Consider the following 19,136-nt stretch of genomic DNA (forward strand, 5'->3'; position numbering starts at 1 on the left):
AGCATCAATGCTGTGGTGGAGCTTCGTCAGATTGCAATGGAGCTCACCAGAATCCGATGGTGCAGCGTTGGAGCTTCACGCTGGGCTGCAACGAGGTTGCCTTGAAGCCCTTTGCTCTAGCTGTTGCTTGTGATCCTACAACCTCAAACACACTTATCGGACGGCTGACCAGGCGAATGATTTTTCATCCGACAGATTTGTAGCAACCGCCTTAATTCTTCGGTGTGAGAACTGGGAACTATACCATGTTATTTCCGAAGTGGCAAGTTTTCAGAATTTGAGGGCAACTACCAACTATAATCATTTCGACTCGTGTTCAAGTGCATTGCGTGCATTTCATTTAAATTCAGATATGTTGATTGCTTGGAAATACACATGTTTATTGAGACGTGCGTGCACACTCATCCTCATCCTCATCCTCGTGTGAGTAGCTAGTTTGAGAGTCAACATGGTACGTATACAGTATTACAGTACCATGCACCTTCTTCCGCTAGCCTGCTACGTACCAAGCCTAAGCCTGCCGCCGGCGCGTCATCCTCTTCTCGTTCATCTCGGCGGCCGCGGCCACCGCGTTGGCGACGCCCTTGCCCCCTCCCCCTCCTCCCGCAGCGGCGTTGCGCTCCGCAGCTGTGGCCACCGCAACGGCGTCCTCCCTCGTGGCCACCTTGTTGGCCGGCAGCACGGCCGCGGCGTTGCCCAGCACGTCCATCAGCCGGACCTTGTCCTCCTCCGCAAGGCCGGGCCTCATGTTGGTCTCCGCGGCCTGCTGCGCCGCGGCCGCCACGCCGCCGGGGATGACGCGGCCGAGCCCCGTGGCGCGCGTCTCGGCGGCCTGCACCGCCGCCGCGTCCGCGAGGTCCACCGGCCTGTCGCCCGCCGACGTCTGCGCCGCGGCCTGCAGAGCTTCGCCGATGGTCACCGCGTCCGTCGCCTCCTCCACCCCGGCGCCCGGCACCGGCACCGTGAACTGCGCCATCACCTGCATGCATGCATGCATGCAGCATGCGTGCGTGTTACGCGCGTGAGGATATCACGTCGCCGAGCAAGATCATCAAGGAGATGCATACGAGGAGTGTATAGGTACGCGGTTGTTACGTACCTGGCCGCCGGCTGTGGCGGTGACGACGCGTCGCCCGGCGTCTGGTTCGTCGGCCTCGGTGACCCGGAGATCGCCATCTCGATTCTGCTGCTGATCACCACCATGGGCGCCGAGCACCTCGTCGCGCTGGCGGCGCGCGTCGTGAGCGGACGCGGAGGGCGGGTAGACGTCGCCGGTGCGGACGGGCTGGGGCTGGTCGCTCATGGCCGGCGTCGGATCGATCGATATCCGGCAATCCGTGCGAGAGTTAAGGTAACCGAGGAAGGCCGCTGCTTTGGCTGTCAGGTTGAGCTAGTCACTGACCCCTTGGTGTCGCAGGGAATAAATGGTGACGACGAGACGAGACGAGACGAGACGGGAAGGTGGTAGAGCGGCGCGATTTGGCGCTCCTATGCAACGACACCTGCAAAGTAGAAAGACTGCAGAACGACACCTGGAACGGCACCTCCCCTCAGCAGGGCACGTACGCGGCGCCGGTGAGACCTACTGTGGGCCAGCAGCCTCATTTCAAGCACATCCTATAGAATGTGCTCTGTAGGTGTAGCATTGCTCTATAAAAATTTAATCAAAAATCGACCCGTATAACACCCGGGTCATGCTTGTGCTGGAGGATGCAACAAATGGACCGGCACGACATGACCCGTTTAGCAATCATTTCTTCATGGACCGTGTCGTCTCTGCCACGATTACGATGGGCCGGATCATGTCATGTTGGGCCGGTCCGTTTGGATAGCTCCGTCGAAAGCTGTCTCGAGGTGAGGAAGCAATGGAGACCATAGACGGCAAGGAGAGGATGGTTTCATCCCCTTAACCGATGAGCTATGTTTCCTTCAAAAACCAGCCCGAGTTAGCTCATTAGAGATGAGGTGATTAAAAGGTTGTAGGACGGAAATCCGTCTATAATGGAACAAAACTTTTTCTCTTTTTCTCATGCGAATGCGGCGGCTAGGGCACTCGTCCCCTTCATCCTTTGTATGTAAATCCATGGATCTACCTCCCTTGCTTTCAACTTAGGCAGCAGGTTGAAGGGATTCCGTTGCGGCTAATAGTTTAGGTTAGGGATTTGTTTCCCTGCATCGTGGGGCTCGCGTGGAGAGAAGGCAGTTTGATCGATCGTGGCCTCGTGGGAAAAGTATCGGTTTCACGTATTGAACCGAACCCTATGAACCGGGTTTTTCTATATTTAATCGATCGGTTTATGAAGGGACGGAAAAAATCGGTGGAGCGGTGGAACTGCAAGCGAGGTCGAACCATCTGTCGTGGTTGAACCATCACGACGTTCGATCCTGCTTTAATAGTAGAGATAGAATGTTTTCTGTAAGTGTAGCATTGCTCTTTAAGATTTTAATCAAAAATTAATCGACCCGTATAGCACACAGGTCATGCTTGGCTGGAGGGTGCAACATGTGGGCCGGCACGACACGACCCGTTTAGCAATCGTTCAATCGTTTCCTCACAGAACGTGTCGTCTCTGCCACGATTATGATGGGCCGGATCATGTCATGTCAGGCTGGTCCGTTTGGGGAGCTCCGTCGAAAACTGTCTCGAGGTGAGGAGGCAATGAAGACCAGAGACGACAAGGAGAGGAAGGTTTCATCTCCCATAACCGATGAGCTATGTTCCCTGCAAAAACCAGCCCGAGTTAGCTCATTAGAGATGAGGTGATTAAAAGGTCGTAGGGTGGAAATCCGTCTACAATGGAACAAAAAAATTCTTCTTTTTTTTCATGCGAATGCGGCGGCTAGGGCACTCGTCCGCTTCACCCTTTGTATGTAAGCCCATGGATCTCCCTCCCTTGCTTTCCACTTAGGCAGCGGGTTGAAGGGATTCCGTTGCGGCTAATAGTTTAGGTTAGGGATTTGTTTTCCTTGTAGTGGTCAGGCTCAAATGGATGACGATGCTATGTCTTTAAGATGGTATCCAGTCTCTTATCTTCCGCGCAAAAGGTAAAACCTTAAAAGAAATGAGAGGTAAACAAGAAGAAAAGACCAAAACAAGAAAAAAAACAAAAAACAAAAAAACGTACATGGGTCGGGCCAACTTGGACCACTTCACGTGGAGTAGATACAGGACCAGTTTTTTTAACGGCTTAAAAAATAAGTTGCTTCCTTTCCCAATTTTTCCCATAAGTCGCCTATGTCATTTAACGATGTTTCTGATCTAGCTATAGAATAACGACTAGATCGTTAATGACGCGCGTTGCGGTGCCCGTTTATTTAAAAAAAATATAAACATTGAATTTTTTTTAAGAATGTATATAAAAGTGAATTAGATGCCTCAAAATATATGAGGATTATTGGTTAAAAATAGTACAACTCATTCTATGAAATTGTACAAGACGAAGTAGCTACACCCAAAGACGAAGATGCAGAAAAGAGACTCATTAATTGTCCTCTAGTTATAACATCATTATGGAATATCTTTTCTTTAAACATAGAAACCATTTATACTCTTTGTTCTTTCTGCTGAGGTATTTCAAGCCATGGATCTGTCAGACAGTTTCTTGGTCGTGTATGATACAGGCTGTAGTTGGCCGCTCCTGCCAAATATGCTGGATCGGATGAGGTGATGGCAAGAAAAACCGGTTTGAGTGCATGTACTACAGCAACAAGCTAGAACATGGCGACATGAATAGAGACATGTTCATACTTGAATTCGATGTGCTACAAACAAACCAGATTAATATATTCTGTAGATAATGGAAGGGATGTAATATATCACTTTTTTTAGCAAAAGGAGTAAAAGAGAATATACATAGGATTCCCTGCAAGTCGAAGCTAAAAAAAGTTGATGCTTCTACTAAGTTTTTGTCACGCCCAAGATGCGACCCTATCTTTAATTTGGCATGAAGGCCTCGTCAGGGATAGAAGCGCATCTCGTCGTGTCGCAAGAATGGATATCGTTACAAATACATGTACTGAAAAGAAGATATATATATATATATATATATAATTGGCTTACACTCGCCACAAGCTACATCAGAGTCACATCAGTACATTACATAATCATCAAGAGTAAGAGCAGGGTCCGACTACGGACGAAAACAAACGACAAAAGAAGAACGACGTCCATCCTTGCTATCCCAGACTGCCGGCCTGGAACCCATCCTAGATCGATGAAGAAGAAGAAGAAGAAGAAGCAACTCCAAATGAACAATCAACGCGCTCGCGTCAAGTAACCTTTACCTGTACCTGCAACTGGTGTTGTAGTAATCTGTGAGCCACAGGGGACTCAGCAATCTCATTTCCAAAGGTATCAAGACTAGCAAAGCTTAATGGGTGAGGTATGGTTAAGTGGTGAGGTTGCGCAACGACTAAGCATATATTTGGTGTCTAAACTTACGAGTACAAGAAATAAGAGGGGGAAGATCTACGCATAACGGACGTGAACTACTGATGATCAAATGAATGATCCTGAACACCTACCTACGTCAGACATAACCCCACCGTGTCCTCGATCGGAGAAGGAACTCACGGAAGAGACAGTCACGGTTACACACACAGTTCGCATGTTTTAATTAAGTTACTTCAAGTTATCTAGAACCAGTGTTAAACAAAGTTTCCACGTTGCCACATAACGACGGGCACGGCTTTCCGAAAAGATTTAACCCTGCAGGGGTGCTCCAACTAGTCCATCACAAATTACCACAAGCCGCATAGAAATCCTCAATCACGAAGCTCGCGATCTCGTCGGATTTCCTAGTGGAAAAACTCAACTCTGAGATTACCCAAAGCATCACCGGAATCCCGATGCACAAGATATCTCGTCAAAGGTAAAACTAATCCAGCAAGGCCGCCCGGCGTGTCGATTATCCCGATAGGAGCCGCGTATCTCGTTCTCAGGACACGACGGATGGAACTAGCTACGAGTGCCAAACCTCGAGTTTCCTCGTGGTGGCCCCGCAGGCAGACCGTTTGGGACCAACACCATCAGCACTGGCCCCCCATGTTTATGTAAAATTACTCCTCGGGTTCATGACGCCCTATGCATTTCAGTGCTAACAAATTATTATGTTGGGCAAATGTAAAACCAATGTTGGGCCTTGCCGGACCAGCTTTAATCTAAAACGAATTATCAAGGGGGTCCCCATAACAACCCCGATCGTGTTAGGAGCGCTCGTTTATGGAACATAACACCGGTAGCCGAAACTAAGGGGGCAAAGGTGGAACAAAACACCAGGCTAGAAAGGCCGAGCCTTCCACCTTTTACCAAGTATATAGGTGCATTAAATTAAATAGCATTTAAATAGGGTGATATAACAAGGAACCCATGTTATTACATGGAAGCAACTACACCTGCAACTAGCAACGCTAACACAGGGTTAAGCAAGCGGTAACATAGCCAATCAGTGGTTTGCTAGGTCGAACAGGTTGAAGGTTATCATGGCATTGTTGAGAGGCTGATATTTAACATGTGCTAGGCAACGAGACATAATCGATAGAAGCGATAAAACTAGCATGGCAATGATAGTAATGGTATCTAGGGAAATGATCATCTTGCCTGAGATCCTGCTTGGAAGAAGAACAACTCGGTGGAGTCGGCAAATCATCGTAGTCGAACGGGTCCTCACATTCCGACACGCTTGCGGAACTCTATCGAAACGGAGCAAACCGGAAACAAACATCAACAAAAATATTCACCACACGATGCACAACATGAGGCATAACCTACTATGATGCATGATCAGTTCAAAGATGCAAGGGATGGCATGGCAATTCATCTCACGCAAACTCTACACATTAAGTGAAGCTCGATATGCAACGGGTTGCATATCGACGAAACTCCACGTTTAATTATTTAATTCACTCCCGATTATTTAACACGCAATATTAAATGTTGTTAACATGGCAAGGGGTGAAGCGATGATCCTACGTGTCATCCTAGTCGGTTTAACTCGCGGAACAAGAGCGGAGCTACGACACGGGAGACATGCAACACAAGATCATATGCCATGACGGGCAAGAAGAGAAGGAAACATGTGTCGCCACGGCAAGCGAGAGGGAACCATGGCGGCAAGACGGAAACGAAGCCACGGCAACGTTCCCATCCCGATACTCGTCGAGATATCGTGCCAACGATCTGGAAGCGTGTGGGGGATCGCTAAATAAGAATGGGGTGATCCCGTATATCGGGTTCCCATGTGTCGAGGCATGACAAAAGAAGACAACGGGCAACGGGCCACATACGGTGCAAACATACATTCAACTCATACAACACATGCATACGGTACATGACACGTCTCATCGTTATACCTTCAACGCGTGCGAATCGGAGGGGGTCGGGTCGGTGAAGGAGATCAACGATCGTCGTGGAGGTCGTGGTCGTCGTGGAAGTCGAGGTACTCGGTCTCGTCGACGGTAGTCGTACTCGGCGTCGTGGTTCACGGTCTTCGGCGACGGTAGTCGAACTTGTTCCGGGGGTCGTCGAGGACGTAGTTGTACACGCGATCTTGTCAACAAACAATGGTGGCGGGGATGGTCTAAGCGGCGACGACAGTCAACACCACAGCAACAACGCGGCAGCAAGCTACATTAGCTGGCGGCAGCGGCTAGCATCTAGCAGCAACACTCTAGCAGCAAAGGCACGTGGCAACAGCAAGGCAAGCTAGCACGCTACATCAGCAAGGCAACAAATAGCGACGGCTTGCAGCTACGGCCAGCTAACAGCAAGCACAACAACCATCAGTCAACAGCAACAACATGCAGCACACGCAACAGCAGCAACTAGCAGGCATAGCAACTAGCACGCCGTACCAACAACATCTATAGCAAGCAGCAGCAAGGCGCAGCGAGGCAGAGCAAGCAAGCAGCAAGGCACTACAGCAGCAGCGGCACCGCATCGGACAACAACAACAGGAGCAACGGCGGCTGTCGGCACCAAGCAACAGCAAAACACATTAGGCAGTAGTAGCTACGGGCATAGCAACAGCTGTGACAGCCTAGCAGCTATCGCGACAGCAACAGCAAAAAGGCAGCGAGCAACGGCACCACCAGCAGCAGCAAGGCGAACAGCACGGCATGGCGACAACAACCGGAGGAGGAGGCCGGCGGGTGCAGCGCAGGAGGCCAGGGCGGACGGCGGCGCATCTCCGGCGAGAGGGCACAGGAGGCTCGGGCGACCAGGGGCGTCACGGGAGACGGGGAGAGGCCATGGAGGCAGACCTTGCAGCGCGGTGCGAGGAAGCACGGCGGCAGGACACGGCGAGGCGAGCACGGCGGGGCGCATCGCGGGGAGGCGAGCAGCGACGCAGCTGAGGCCGCCGGCGGCACGGGGCTGACGGAGGCGAGGGCGAGGCGGACGAGCATGGGCTGCGCGCTCGGGAGGCAGTGCAGGAAGGCGGCTCGCGGCGCGGGAAGGCGAGCATGGCGGGGCGGCGCGCGGCGGAGGGGAGGCCCTGCTGCAGGGCAAGCCGGCGGCGGCAGGAGGAGCCATGGCGGCTCGGCGAGGGAGGCAGGGATCGGGCAGGAGGAACACGGGGACGAGGGGGAGGCTGCGACGGCGCTCGGGGGGACGAGGGGATCGGCATGCTCGCTACGGTTGGGGGGAGCTGCTGGGCCTGGGCCGGCTCGGCCGGGCTCCCTCCCCCTATGTGTTTTTAATAACCTTTTTTTAAATCAGACAAGTTTTAACTAAAGAAGAGGCTTTTAACAAAGAAAAGGAAAAAAAATAATAATAAATAATAAAATAAAGAAAATGCCTTTGCTCCTTTAAAATAAACCCCAACTCTAAAAATAGATTGGGCTTTTTAAACAAACAAAAATAAACCCCTTTTGAAGAATAAAATAAAACCACTTTTTATTTAAAGAATAAAATAAAAGCTTTTTAAAAGAGAAAAGAAAAAGAGACGGTTTAAAAATAAAACAAAAGGAAAAATAAAATAAAAACCCAAGGGTTGCCCCCACATTTAATAAAAATGACATTTTAAAAGAAGGCGATTTTTTTTAAAAGAGGGGTTAAGTCTGAAAATCTTTAGCAAAACAACAAAAACAAATTAGGAGGGAGAGGAGGGTTTTAGGTCCGGGGTGCAATAGGGTTTTTGAGGTGGCTCTCACGCACCCACTCTCAACATGCCAACAAACGACGTCACACTCACAAAGCTCTAACACCTAACAACACGGAGCAACAAGCAACACCGACAAAACACAGATGACATGATGTCATGCATGATGTGACGATGCAAACTATATGATGATGCAACCAACAAAATAAAATAGCCACACGACGAAAACGGAATAAAGGGGAGAATCTTCTGGGGCGTCGGTCTCGGGCTGTCACAACTCTCCTACACTACAAGAGGATCTCGCCCCGAGATCCAAGAATGAAAGGGGGAGAGGGTGAGAAGGAACAAGAGGTAACAACTTAGTCGCTTCTTTGACAAACGAGTGAAACCAACGATCCTTGAGGGTTGCAAAGAGATGAGGAATGATATGAGAAAGAAGCAAGAATTCACGGAAAATTTCGGCAGCACTTCGGTAGGAAAATGGGACAAAAAATTCGATAAGAAGAGAAAATTAGACAATATTCACAACAAACAAGTAAATAGAGCAAGGGAACACCATGATCTTGATAGAACAACAAGATTGACCCAAAAGAGCAACAACACAAAGCCTCCGGAACAATAGAATAGGAACTAGGTCAAGCGGAAGAAGAGAATGAAGAAAGAATGCCAACTATCATCACAATAGAATTGAAGAGCCTCCGGACAGAGAATTGACGTAGTAGTTGGAAAACCAACAACGAAGAACAAGATAGTAGGGGCTTATGAAGATCATCTCAACATTTATGAGGTGACAACCAACCACTAAAAGAAACAAGGATAGTTGAAAGCAAAGATATCAAAACTTCTTACAGCAAGAGGATACATTGAGAACTTGGATTAATGACAAGCACCATAATAGCAACAATCCATACGAAAAGCTTTAGGTGAAATCCAAACCAAAATAGCTCAATGAAGAAATCATGGGTTGAAATACCTCAGGATCAAAGAATTGGTGGGCTTAATTATCTCATACTTGAAAGGAAATCTCTTTGAGGCTCCTACACTAACAAGAATGCTATAATACCACCTCAAATGATAAAGAAAGAACAATTGCACATATGAATGCAAGAGAAAGGATACTTGAGGTACTCCAACAGGAATCTTGAAGAACACTTCAGAATGAATGAAATCTTGATGAACCACCAAGAAGAACCACCGTATACAAATGAATGATGCAAAGATATGAAGGTAGAAAAGAATCAGATTATGACATTGTCAAGATTTAGATGAAGCCTCACAAAGAGATTCTTAAAAGAACTTGGAACTTCGGAAAAAAAATAAGCACTTGAGAAAATAATTGATATCACGAGCCACTTCGAAAGAAGAATTGAAATCTCTTTGAAGAAGGAAGAACAAGAATAAGAATTATGTTATGCTTATCCTTCATCAAGTTTAATTGATGACCAGCAACGGATTTAGCATACAACTTATTCTTCTAGAAATGATTGAGGGGAGAGATAAGCATCACTTGAGGCATGATTGAAGGACGCACCGGCAAGAATTCACAAATAAATGGGAACACCACGAATTAATGGAGATACATGAGAATGAAGAGATCATGAGCCACCTGAGAGAAAACTTGAACAAGGCACCGGAATAACCGAGAGACGAACGAAGAGACAACAATGGAGAAGAATTGAGGATGAAAGCTGAAAGCTGAGAACGAAGAATCTTCTAACATGATGGCCTTCGGAGGATCGAGAATAAAAACAACTCAGAAATGCACGGGATAGCCAGAAAGGGAATACTCATGATTTGAACAAATAAGATGACGACACCAAGCTGAAATGATGAACACAGACAACTGAATTAAATTCATCGGAAAGATGACAAGAATGAATAAAGAGGAACATGAATCTCCTGAGAATCTTCACAACGAATCATCGGGTAAGAGAGAAAAGAACAGACAGCGGAAGCACAATGAAAAGAAAACTCTTGGATAAAAATCAATCACTGAGAAAAAAGGGCGGGAGGGTAGGGAAAAACAAAGACAACTTGGGACAGATGAGATGAACTCCGGTATAAATGAGAGAACGATCTTGCAAAATTAGAGATGATTGAATTGACTTGGAGAGGAACACACTGGTTGAATGGATTTGATAAGATGACTCCGGTTGACAAAATTGATATGACAATCTGATTGAGCAAAGAATTTGCATTCACATAAAAATATGAGAACACAGATTAGGAAAGATCTGAAATCACCACTTGACATCGAAGCAACACGAATTGCAATAATCAACAAAACAAAGGGAGAGGCTTATGAAACAAGCCAGAACAAACTCATGAGAGAGATTTCATCCAATATTTTCGTGGACAGGATCGCACGGGCTCGATTTTACAGCAGCCATCAAGTGCAAGGCAGTGCACCCGACATACGAAGCGTCCGTGAGTCGTAGCAAGCTACAAGGACTCTTTAAGACACAACGTGTACCGCTGTAAGTCGACCGTGAACAAACGAATCCACTAGATGTCGAACCCCAACCTAACATCATGCATTTGTTGGAAGAATGTCCTATAAGCAACTACTAGAATTCCCACCTATGAATTCCCGAATTATCTGGTCATGCAATCTGGTACACGGATACAAGGAGTAATCTCACACAACTCCTATACTAACCCGTCACCTGTATCACATCCGTCAACACACGACCAGAATCTCGGACCTTCATCTACAACAGACCCTCGTGATCACAATGATACAAAGTATGGCAGTACTCCCGAACAATCTGCACCAGTACTGGGGACATCGGGGTTATCTCGCCACTACTAGTATTGAAGCAATTACGAACATCCTTCGTTCTGAGATACTAAGAAATCTGAATGATAACGATGTGCTCAAGAATCCCCTGGAGCTCAACTCCCCTGAGACTTAGAGCAGATAGGAGGCACCAAGGCAGAACTCCATCACATCGGCATCATATAGATCTCAAAAATATCCGCGTGATCCTAATTTTTTTTTGAGTGGGAAGAGGAGTAGAATAAATTATTACATCAAGATTCCTCACCAGAGCATAGAAGAGGAGAAAAAAGAATCCTACTCTCCGATATATAACTAGACTCAAAGCAGTTTTTCACTAGACTCGACTCGGCCAAGTTCGATCAATCAACGGGGCTCCTAGGTTGGTACTGCTCTAATACCAACTTGTCACGCCCAAGATGCGACCCTATCCTTAATTTGGCATGAAGGCCTCGTCAGGGATAGAAGCGCATCTCGTCGTGTCGCAAGAATGGATATCGTTACAAATACATGTACTGAAAAGAAGAGATATATATATATAGAATTGGCTTACACTCGCCACAAGCTACATCAGAGTCACATCAGTACATTACATAATCATCAAGAGTAAGAGCAGGGTCCGACTACAGACGAAAACAAACGACAAAAGAAGAACGACGTCCATCCTTGCTATCCCAGACTACCGGCCTGGAACCCATCCTAGATCGATGAAGAAGAAGAAGAAGAAGAAGAAGAAGAAGAAGAAGAAGCAACTCCAAATGAACAATCAACGCGCTCGCGTCAAGTAACCTTTACCTGTACCTGCAACTGGTGTTGTAGTAATCTGTGAGCCACAGGGGACTCAGCAATCTCATTTCCAAAGGTATCAAGACTAGCAAAGCTTAATGGGTGAGGTATGGTTAAGTGGTGAGGTTGCGCAGCGACTAAGCATATATTTGGTGTCTAAACTTACGAGTACAAGAAATAAGAGGGGGAAGGTCTACGCATAACGGACGTGAACTACTGATGATCAAATGAATGATCCTGAACACCTACCTACGTCAGACATAACCCCACCGTGTCCTCGATGGGAGAAGGAACTCACTAAAGAGACAGTCACGGTTACGCACACAGTTGGCATGTTTTAATTAAGTTACTTCAAGTTATCTAGAACCAGTGTTAAAAAAAGTTTCCACGTTGCCACATAACCGCGGGCACGGCTTTCCGAAAAGATTTAACCCTGCAGGGGTGCTCCAACTAGTCCATCACAAATTACCACAAGCCGCATAGAAATCCTCAATCACGAAGCTCGCGATCTCGTCGGATTCCCTAGTGGAAAACCTCAACTCTGAGATTACCCAAAGCATCACCAGAATCCCGATAAACAAGATATCTCGTCAAAGGTAAAACTAATCCAGCAAGGCCGCCCGGCGTGTCGACGATCCCGATAGGAGCCGCGTATCTCGTTCTCAGTACACGACGGATGGAACTAGCTACGAGTGCCAAACCTCGAGTTTCCTCGTGGTGGCCCCGCAGGCAGACCGTTTGGGACCAACACCGTCAGCACTGGCCCCACTGTTTATGTAAAATTACTCCTCGGGTTCATGACGCCCTATGCATTTCAGTGCTAACAAATTATTATGTTGGGCAAATGTAAAACCAATGTGGGCCTTGCCGGACCAGCTTTAATCTAAAACGAATTATCAAGGGGGTCCCCATAACAACCCCGATCGTGTTAGGAGCGCTCGTTTATGGAACATAACACCGGTAGCCGAAACTAAGGGGGCAAAGGTGGAACAAAACACCAGGCTAGAAAGGCCGAGCCTTCCACCTTTTACTAAGTATATAGGTGCATTAAATTAAATAGCATTTAAATAGGGTGATATAACAAGGAACCCATGTTATTACATGGAAGCAACTACACCTGCAACTAGCAACGCTAACACAGGGTTAAGCAAGCGGTAACATAGCCAATCAGTGGTTTGCTAGGTCGAACAGGTTGAAGGTTATCATGGCATTGTTGAGAGGCTGATATTTAACATGTGCTAGGCAACGAGACATAATCGATAGAAGCGATAAAACTAGCATGGCAATGATAGTAATGGTATCTAGGGAAATGATCATCTTGCCTGAGATCCCGCTTGGAAGAAGAACAACTCGGTGGAGTCGGCAAATCATCGTAGTCGAACGGGTCCTCACATTCCGACACGCTTGCGGAACTCTATCGAAACGGAGCAAACCGGAAACAAACATCAACAAAAATATTCACCACACGATGCACAACATGAGGCATAACCTACTATGATGCATGATCAGTTCAAAGATGCAAGGGATGGCATGGCAATTCATCTCACGCAAACTCTACACATTAAGTGAAGCTCGATATGCAACGGGTTGCATATCGACGAAACTCCACGTTTAATTATTTAATTCACTCCCAATTATTTATTACGCAATATTAAATGTTGTTAACATGGCAAGGGGTGAAGCGATGATCCTACGTGTCATCCTAGTCGGGCATAGCAACAACTTTGACAGCCTAGCAGCTATCACGACAGCAACAACAAAAAGGCAGCGAGCAACGACACAAGCAGCAGCAGCAAGGCGAACACCACGGCATGGCGACAACAACCGGAGGAGGAGGCCGGCGGGTGCAATGCAGGAGGCCAGGGCGGACGGCGTCGCATCTCCGGCGAGAGGGCACAGGCGGCTCGGGCGACCAGGGGCGTCGCGGGAGACGGGGAGAGGCCATGGCGGCAGAGCTTGCAGCACGGGGCGAGGGAGCATGGCGGCAGGGCACGGCGAGGCGAGCACGGCGGGGCGCAGTGCGGGGAGGCGAGCAGCGACGCAGCTGAGGCCGCCGGCGGCGCGGGGCTGACGGAGGCGAGGGCGAGGCAGACGCGCATGGGCTGCGCGCTCGGGGGGCAGTGCAGGAACGGCGGCTCGCGGCGCGGGGAGGCGAGCATGGCGGGGCGGCGCGTGGTGCAGGGGAGGCCCTGCTGCTGGGCAAGCCGGCGGGGGCAGGAGGGGCCATGGCGGCTCGGCGAGGGAGGCAGGGATCGGGCAGGAGGAACACGGGGACGAGGGGGAGGCTGCGACGGCGCTCGGGGGGACGAGGGGATCGGCATGCTCGCTAGGGTTGGGGGGAGCTGCTCGGCCTCGGCCGGCTCGGCTGGGCTCCCTGCCCCTATGTTTTTTTTAATAACCTTTTTTTAAATGAGACAAGTTTTAACTAAAGAAGAGGATTTTAACAAAGAAAAGGAAGAAAATAATAATAAATAATAAAATAAAGAAAATGCCTTTGCTCCTTTAAAATAAACCCCAACTCTAAAAATAGATTGGGCTTTTTAAACAAACAAAAATAAACCCCTTTTGAAGAATAAAATAAAACCTCTTTTTATTTAAAGAATAAAATAAAAGCTTTTTAAACGAGAAAAGAAAAAGAGACGGTTTAAAAATAATCAAAAGGAAAAACAAAATGAAAACCCAAGGGTTGCCCCCACATTTAATAAAAATGACATTTTAAAAGAAGACGATTTTTTTTAAAAGAGGGGTTAAGTGTGAAATCTTTAGCAAAACCACAAAAACAAATTAGGAGGGGAGTGGAGGGTTTTAGGTCCGCGGTGCAACAGGGTTTTTGAGGTGGCTCTCACGCACCCACTCTCAACATGCCAACAAACGACGTCACACTCACAAAGCTCTAACACCTAACAACACGGAGCAACAAGCAACACCGACAAAACACAGATGCCATGATGTCATGCATGATGTGACGATGCAAACTATATGATGATGCAACCAACAAAATAAAATAGCCACACGACGGAAACGGAATAAATGGGAGAATCTTCTGGGGCGTCGGTCTCGGGCTGTCACAGTTTCTCATCCTACAATTTGTAACCCATAGAGGTGATCAGTTTCCAATAAGATGACAACTCCATACTTGTCTTTACTTGAAATACAACCATACAACTCCATACAATTTGTAACACATTTTTTTGTTGCTACCGGTTTTAGACTGATAGATACCCCTATATCATTTTTTTTCTAATTCGATAACCTGAAAAATGAATAGACATTATTTTATATTCAACTTACAAGGGGGAATACATGAAAAACCATCAGTAGCCTTGCTCCACCCCATAGGATCTACCTCTAAAGAAGTTGATAGATGTGTATGCCGAGTAAATGACACATGCATGATATCATACATATTAAATAAAATAATGACTATAAAAATATAAGAAATGTCATATCGCTGACATGGTATAGTATAATTGCTCCTTTCGCTACTGGAATCTGTTGGTTTGCCGACAGCCAGAGCTGACGGCAAAGAACAGTTTAACTGATGGCAAAGGCTTTGCCGTCAGTGTGCTGTCGGCAAAGGTACCGGCCAAGATTTTATCGGCAATCACCTTCTTTGCCGACAGCCGGAGCTCGACCGACGGCAAAGACTTTGCCATCAGCTTTCTGGCACGGGCTGACGGCAAAGAGCAGTGGCGGCAACGGCGCAGGCCGAGCTCCGTTAGAAGGTTAACGGCAGGCTTTGCCCACAACCGTAGAAAAGCTGACGGCAAAGCCTCCCCTCTTTGCCCACAGCCGTAGAAGAGCTGACGGCAAAGCCGAAACCCCTGGGTCCCCTTGGCCGCCTCTTTGCCGACAGCTGGAGCCCAGCTGACGGCAAAGCCTACCCCTGGGTCCCCTTGGCCGCCTCTTTGCCGACAGCTGGAGCCCAGCTGACGGCAAAGCCAAAAATTTCGTATTCCTAGAGTTGCCAGAATACACAGGCTGCCGCCACGTGTCTTCTTTGCCGTCAGTCCACCGACGGCAAAGCCTTTGCCGTCAGTAAGCTGTAGGCAAAGACCCTCTCTGCTTTTTTATATTTGTTTTCTGTTAATTCCCTGCATTTGCAAAACATAGATACAAATAGCAACATATATATATTGAATCTGCCCCTAAACAGCACCACAAGTGCATCACAAAGTGCAAACAGCATGAATATATGTCATTAAAGTGCAAACAAGATCACAAAGTATTACAAAGCATCACAAGTGCATCCACAAATACAATTGCATTACAAAGTTCATCTAGGACTACACAAGTGCATTACAAAGTCTCGAGCATCCATCCATATGACATGCTGCTTTATCAAAATCTGCATAATGAGAAAGAATTTAGAAGAAGAATACAATAAGAAAGAAGTTATCTAAATTAAGCTAAGCAATTAGAAGAATAAGTGGAAGAAGAAGAAGAAGAACAAGAAGAACAAGAAGAAGTGGAAGAAGTGGAAGAAGAAGAAGAAGAAGATAGAGAAAAAGAAAGAAGAGAAGTTATCCTTTTCTCCTCTTTCTTCTTCTCTTATTTCTTCATCTCTTGTTTGTTCTTCTCTTCTGGTTTCTTTTAAAACTTTCTAAACTAATTATGTCATTTTTGAGCTCTAATATCAACTAGAATTTACTAAGCTAACTAAACCATGGCTAATATCAACTAGAATTTACTAAGTAACTAAAGCCTGGCATAATCTAAGTTGATCTAAACAATAAGAAGAATAAGAAGGAGAGGAATAACTTACCGAATGCCAAGAAACGAAGGAGAAGCTGCATCTCCGTTGGTCGCTGGGTTGCTAGGGCTCTCACCAGGAGAAGTAAAGGGATCGTGGGATTCAACTCTTGAATGATGCTGCAACAAGGCAAGAGTTAAAATATGTGGTTAGCACGGCGACAGACAATGGTATAAGACCGTGCAAGGTTGGTCATTGAAAGGGAACTCACCGTTCCCACCGGAGAAGGCATCGGCGGAGGGGGCGGCAAACCTTGCTTCTCACACATAGCCTGCAAATTAGTTTTCGAGAAGTCAAAGAAATAGCCTTGTTGCGTCTCACACATAGCCTTGCTTCTCACACAACTGACTTACCGCAACGAAGTCATGCATGGCCTTCGCATGGGCATTATTGTGTGCCCTCTCCTCGTCAAGCAACCTCTGCGTATTCCGGTCCCTCTCCTCCAACAAGAGCCTGGTGGCCTCCCTCTCCTTCATAAGTGCGGCCTGCAACCACTCCTCAAAAGGAATTTTCATCATCCATCTAGGGACAAAAGAACGAAAGAAATAATGAAGAAAACTAACCTCGATGGTGTTGGGTAACGTAGCATAAATTCAAAATTTTCTACGCTTATTCAGATCTTCCTATGGAGAGACCAGCAACGAGAGAGGGGTAAGAGCATCTTGATACCTTTGAAGATCGCTAAGCGGAAGCGTTGCCAGAACGCGGTTGATGGAGTCGTACTCGTAGTGATTCCTATCGAGTGCCGAACAACGGCACCTCCACGTTCAACACACGTGCAGCCTGGTGACGTCTCCCGCACCTTGATCCAGCAAGGAGGAGGGAGAGGTTGGGGAAGAACTCCAGCAGCACGACGGCGTGGTGTCGATGGAGAGACGAGGCCTCCCGGCAGGGCTTCGCCAAGCACCGGCGGAGAGGAGGAGGAAGAAGAGCAGGGCTGCGCCGAGAGAGAGGGAAAAACCGTGTGTCTCAATGGCCAAAAGTGCCCGATATATATAGGGGGAGGGGAGAGGGGGTGCCACCCGTAGGGTTCCCACCCTAGGAGGTGCGGCAGCCCCCCAGATGGGAGGTGCGGCGGCCAGAAGGGGGAGGAGGGGTGGCGCACCATTTGGTGGGCCTTAGGCCCACCTGGCCTAGGGTTTGCCCCCCCTTTTCTCTCCCTTGCGCTATGGGCTGAGTGGGGAGGCGCACCAGCCCACCTAGGGGCTGGTTCCCACCCCCACTTGGCCCACCTTATCTCCCGGGGTCGTTTCCCCCCTTCGGTGGTCCCCCGGGGCCACCTCAGGTGGTCCCGGAGGTCCCGGTACGTTACCGGTGATGCCCGAAACACTTCCGGTATCCGAAACCATCCGTCCTATATATCAATCTTTACCTCCGGACCATTCCGGAGCTCCTCGTGACATCCGGGATCTCATTCGGGACTCCGAACAACTTTCGGTAACCTCGTATAACAATTCCCTATAACCCTAGCGTCATCGAACCTTAAGTGTGTAGACCCTACGGGTTCGGGAGACACGCAGACATGACCGGGACACCTCTCTAGCCAATAACCATCAGCGGGGTCTGGATACCCATGGTGACTCCCACTTGCTCCATGATGATCTCATCGGATGAACCACGATGTCAAGGATTCAATCAATCCCGTATACGATTCCCTTTGTCTGTCGGTATAGAACTTGCCCGAGATTCGATCGTCGGTATACCTATACCTTGTTCAATCTCGTTACCGGTAAGTCTCTTTACTCGTTCTGTAGCACGTCATCGTGTGACTAACCCCTTAGTCACATTGAGCTCATGATGATGTTCTACCGAGTGGGCCCAGAGATACCTCTCCTTCACACGGAGTGACAAATCCCGATCTCGATTCGTACCAACCCAACAGACACTTTCGGAGGTACCCGTAGTGTACCTTTATAGTCACCCAGTTACGTTGTGACGTTTGATACACCCAAAGCACTCCTACGGTATCCGGGAGTTGCACAATCTCACGGTCGAAGGAAAAGATACTTGACATTAGAAAAGCATTAGCATACGAACAATACGATCTAGTGCTAGGCTTAGGATTGGGTCTTGTCCATCACATCATTCTCCCAATGATGTGATCCCGTTATCAATGACATCTAATGCCCATGATCAGGAAACCATGATCATCTATTGACTAACGAGCTAGCCAACTAGAGGCTTGCTAGGGACACATTGTGATCTATTTATTCACACATGTATTACCATTTCCTGTTAATACAATTATAGCATGAACAATAGACGATTATCATGAACAAGGAAATATGATAATAACCATTTTATTATTGCCTCTAGGGCATATTTCCAACAGATGGCAAGATCAATTGGCCTCGCGCGTTGCCGTATTGCAGGAGCGGAGCTCGTTTGCCTCGACTTGATCTGAGATAGAGTCTCAGTGATAGGGACGAAGCCATCACACATGGCCAGCGTGCCATGACTCTTACCGCTACCAGAGATCATTAACGCCTCTGGATCGATAGGATTCTGGCTCGGGTCAAAGTCAGGCCCGCGCAGCTGTTTGACCACCTCAGAATAAGACGTCATCTTGTTGTAGGCGGACATGCTTGTGTACGCCGACTTGCTCATCTGAATTAGCCTAGAAGTTAAGAAAAGATAGAGATTGGTGTGTTACTCATGAGTAATAGCAATAAAGGAAATCACTTATTATATATAAGGGAGGTACCATTTTTTGAACCAA

At 47.6% G+C, this 19,136-nt stretch overlaps 1 protein-coding gene across 1 annotated transcript; it reads right to left on the minus strand.

Annotated features, from left to right (window-relative positions):
* Positions 1-312: 312 nt before the first annotated feature.
* On the minus strand, positions 313-1,469 carry LOC123397798 (late embryogenesis abundant protein 3-like). The gene is made up of 2 exons (XM_045092329.1): positions 1,100-1,469; positions 313-979 (listed from the first exon to the last, which is right to left on the minus strand). Exons 1-2 carry the CDS (start codon positions 1,301-1,303, stop codon positions 512-514), a joined length of 672 nt encoding a protein of 223 aa, XP_044948264.1. The 5' UTR covers positions 1,304-1,469; the 3' UTR covers positions 313-511.
* Positions 1,470-19,136: the final 17,667 nt, after the last annotated feature.

Source organism: Hordeum vulgare, chromosome 5H, assembly GCF_904849725.1.
Source record: "Hordeum vulgare subsp. vulgare chromosome 5H, MorexV3_pseudomolecules_assembly, whole genome shotgun sequence".
Taxonomy (NCBI): Eukaryota; Viridiplantae; Streptophyta; class Magnoliopsida; order Poales; family Poaceae; genus Hordeum; species Hordeum vulgare.

Coding starts and splice junctions, on each gene's coding strand:
- LOC123397798 (XM_045092329.1), bottom strand. CDS start 1,303: ATGAGCGACCAGCCCCAGCCCGTCCGCACCGGCGACGTCTACCCGCCC. Junction 980..1,099: donor CCGCCACAGCCGGCGGCCAG/GTACGTAACAAC, acceptor GCATGCATGCAG/GTGATGGCGCAGTTCACGGT.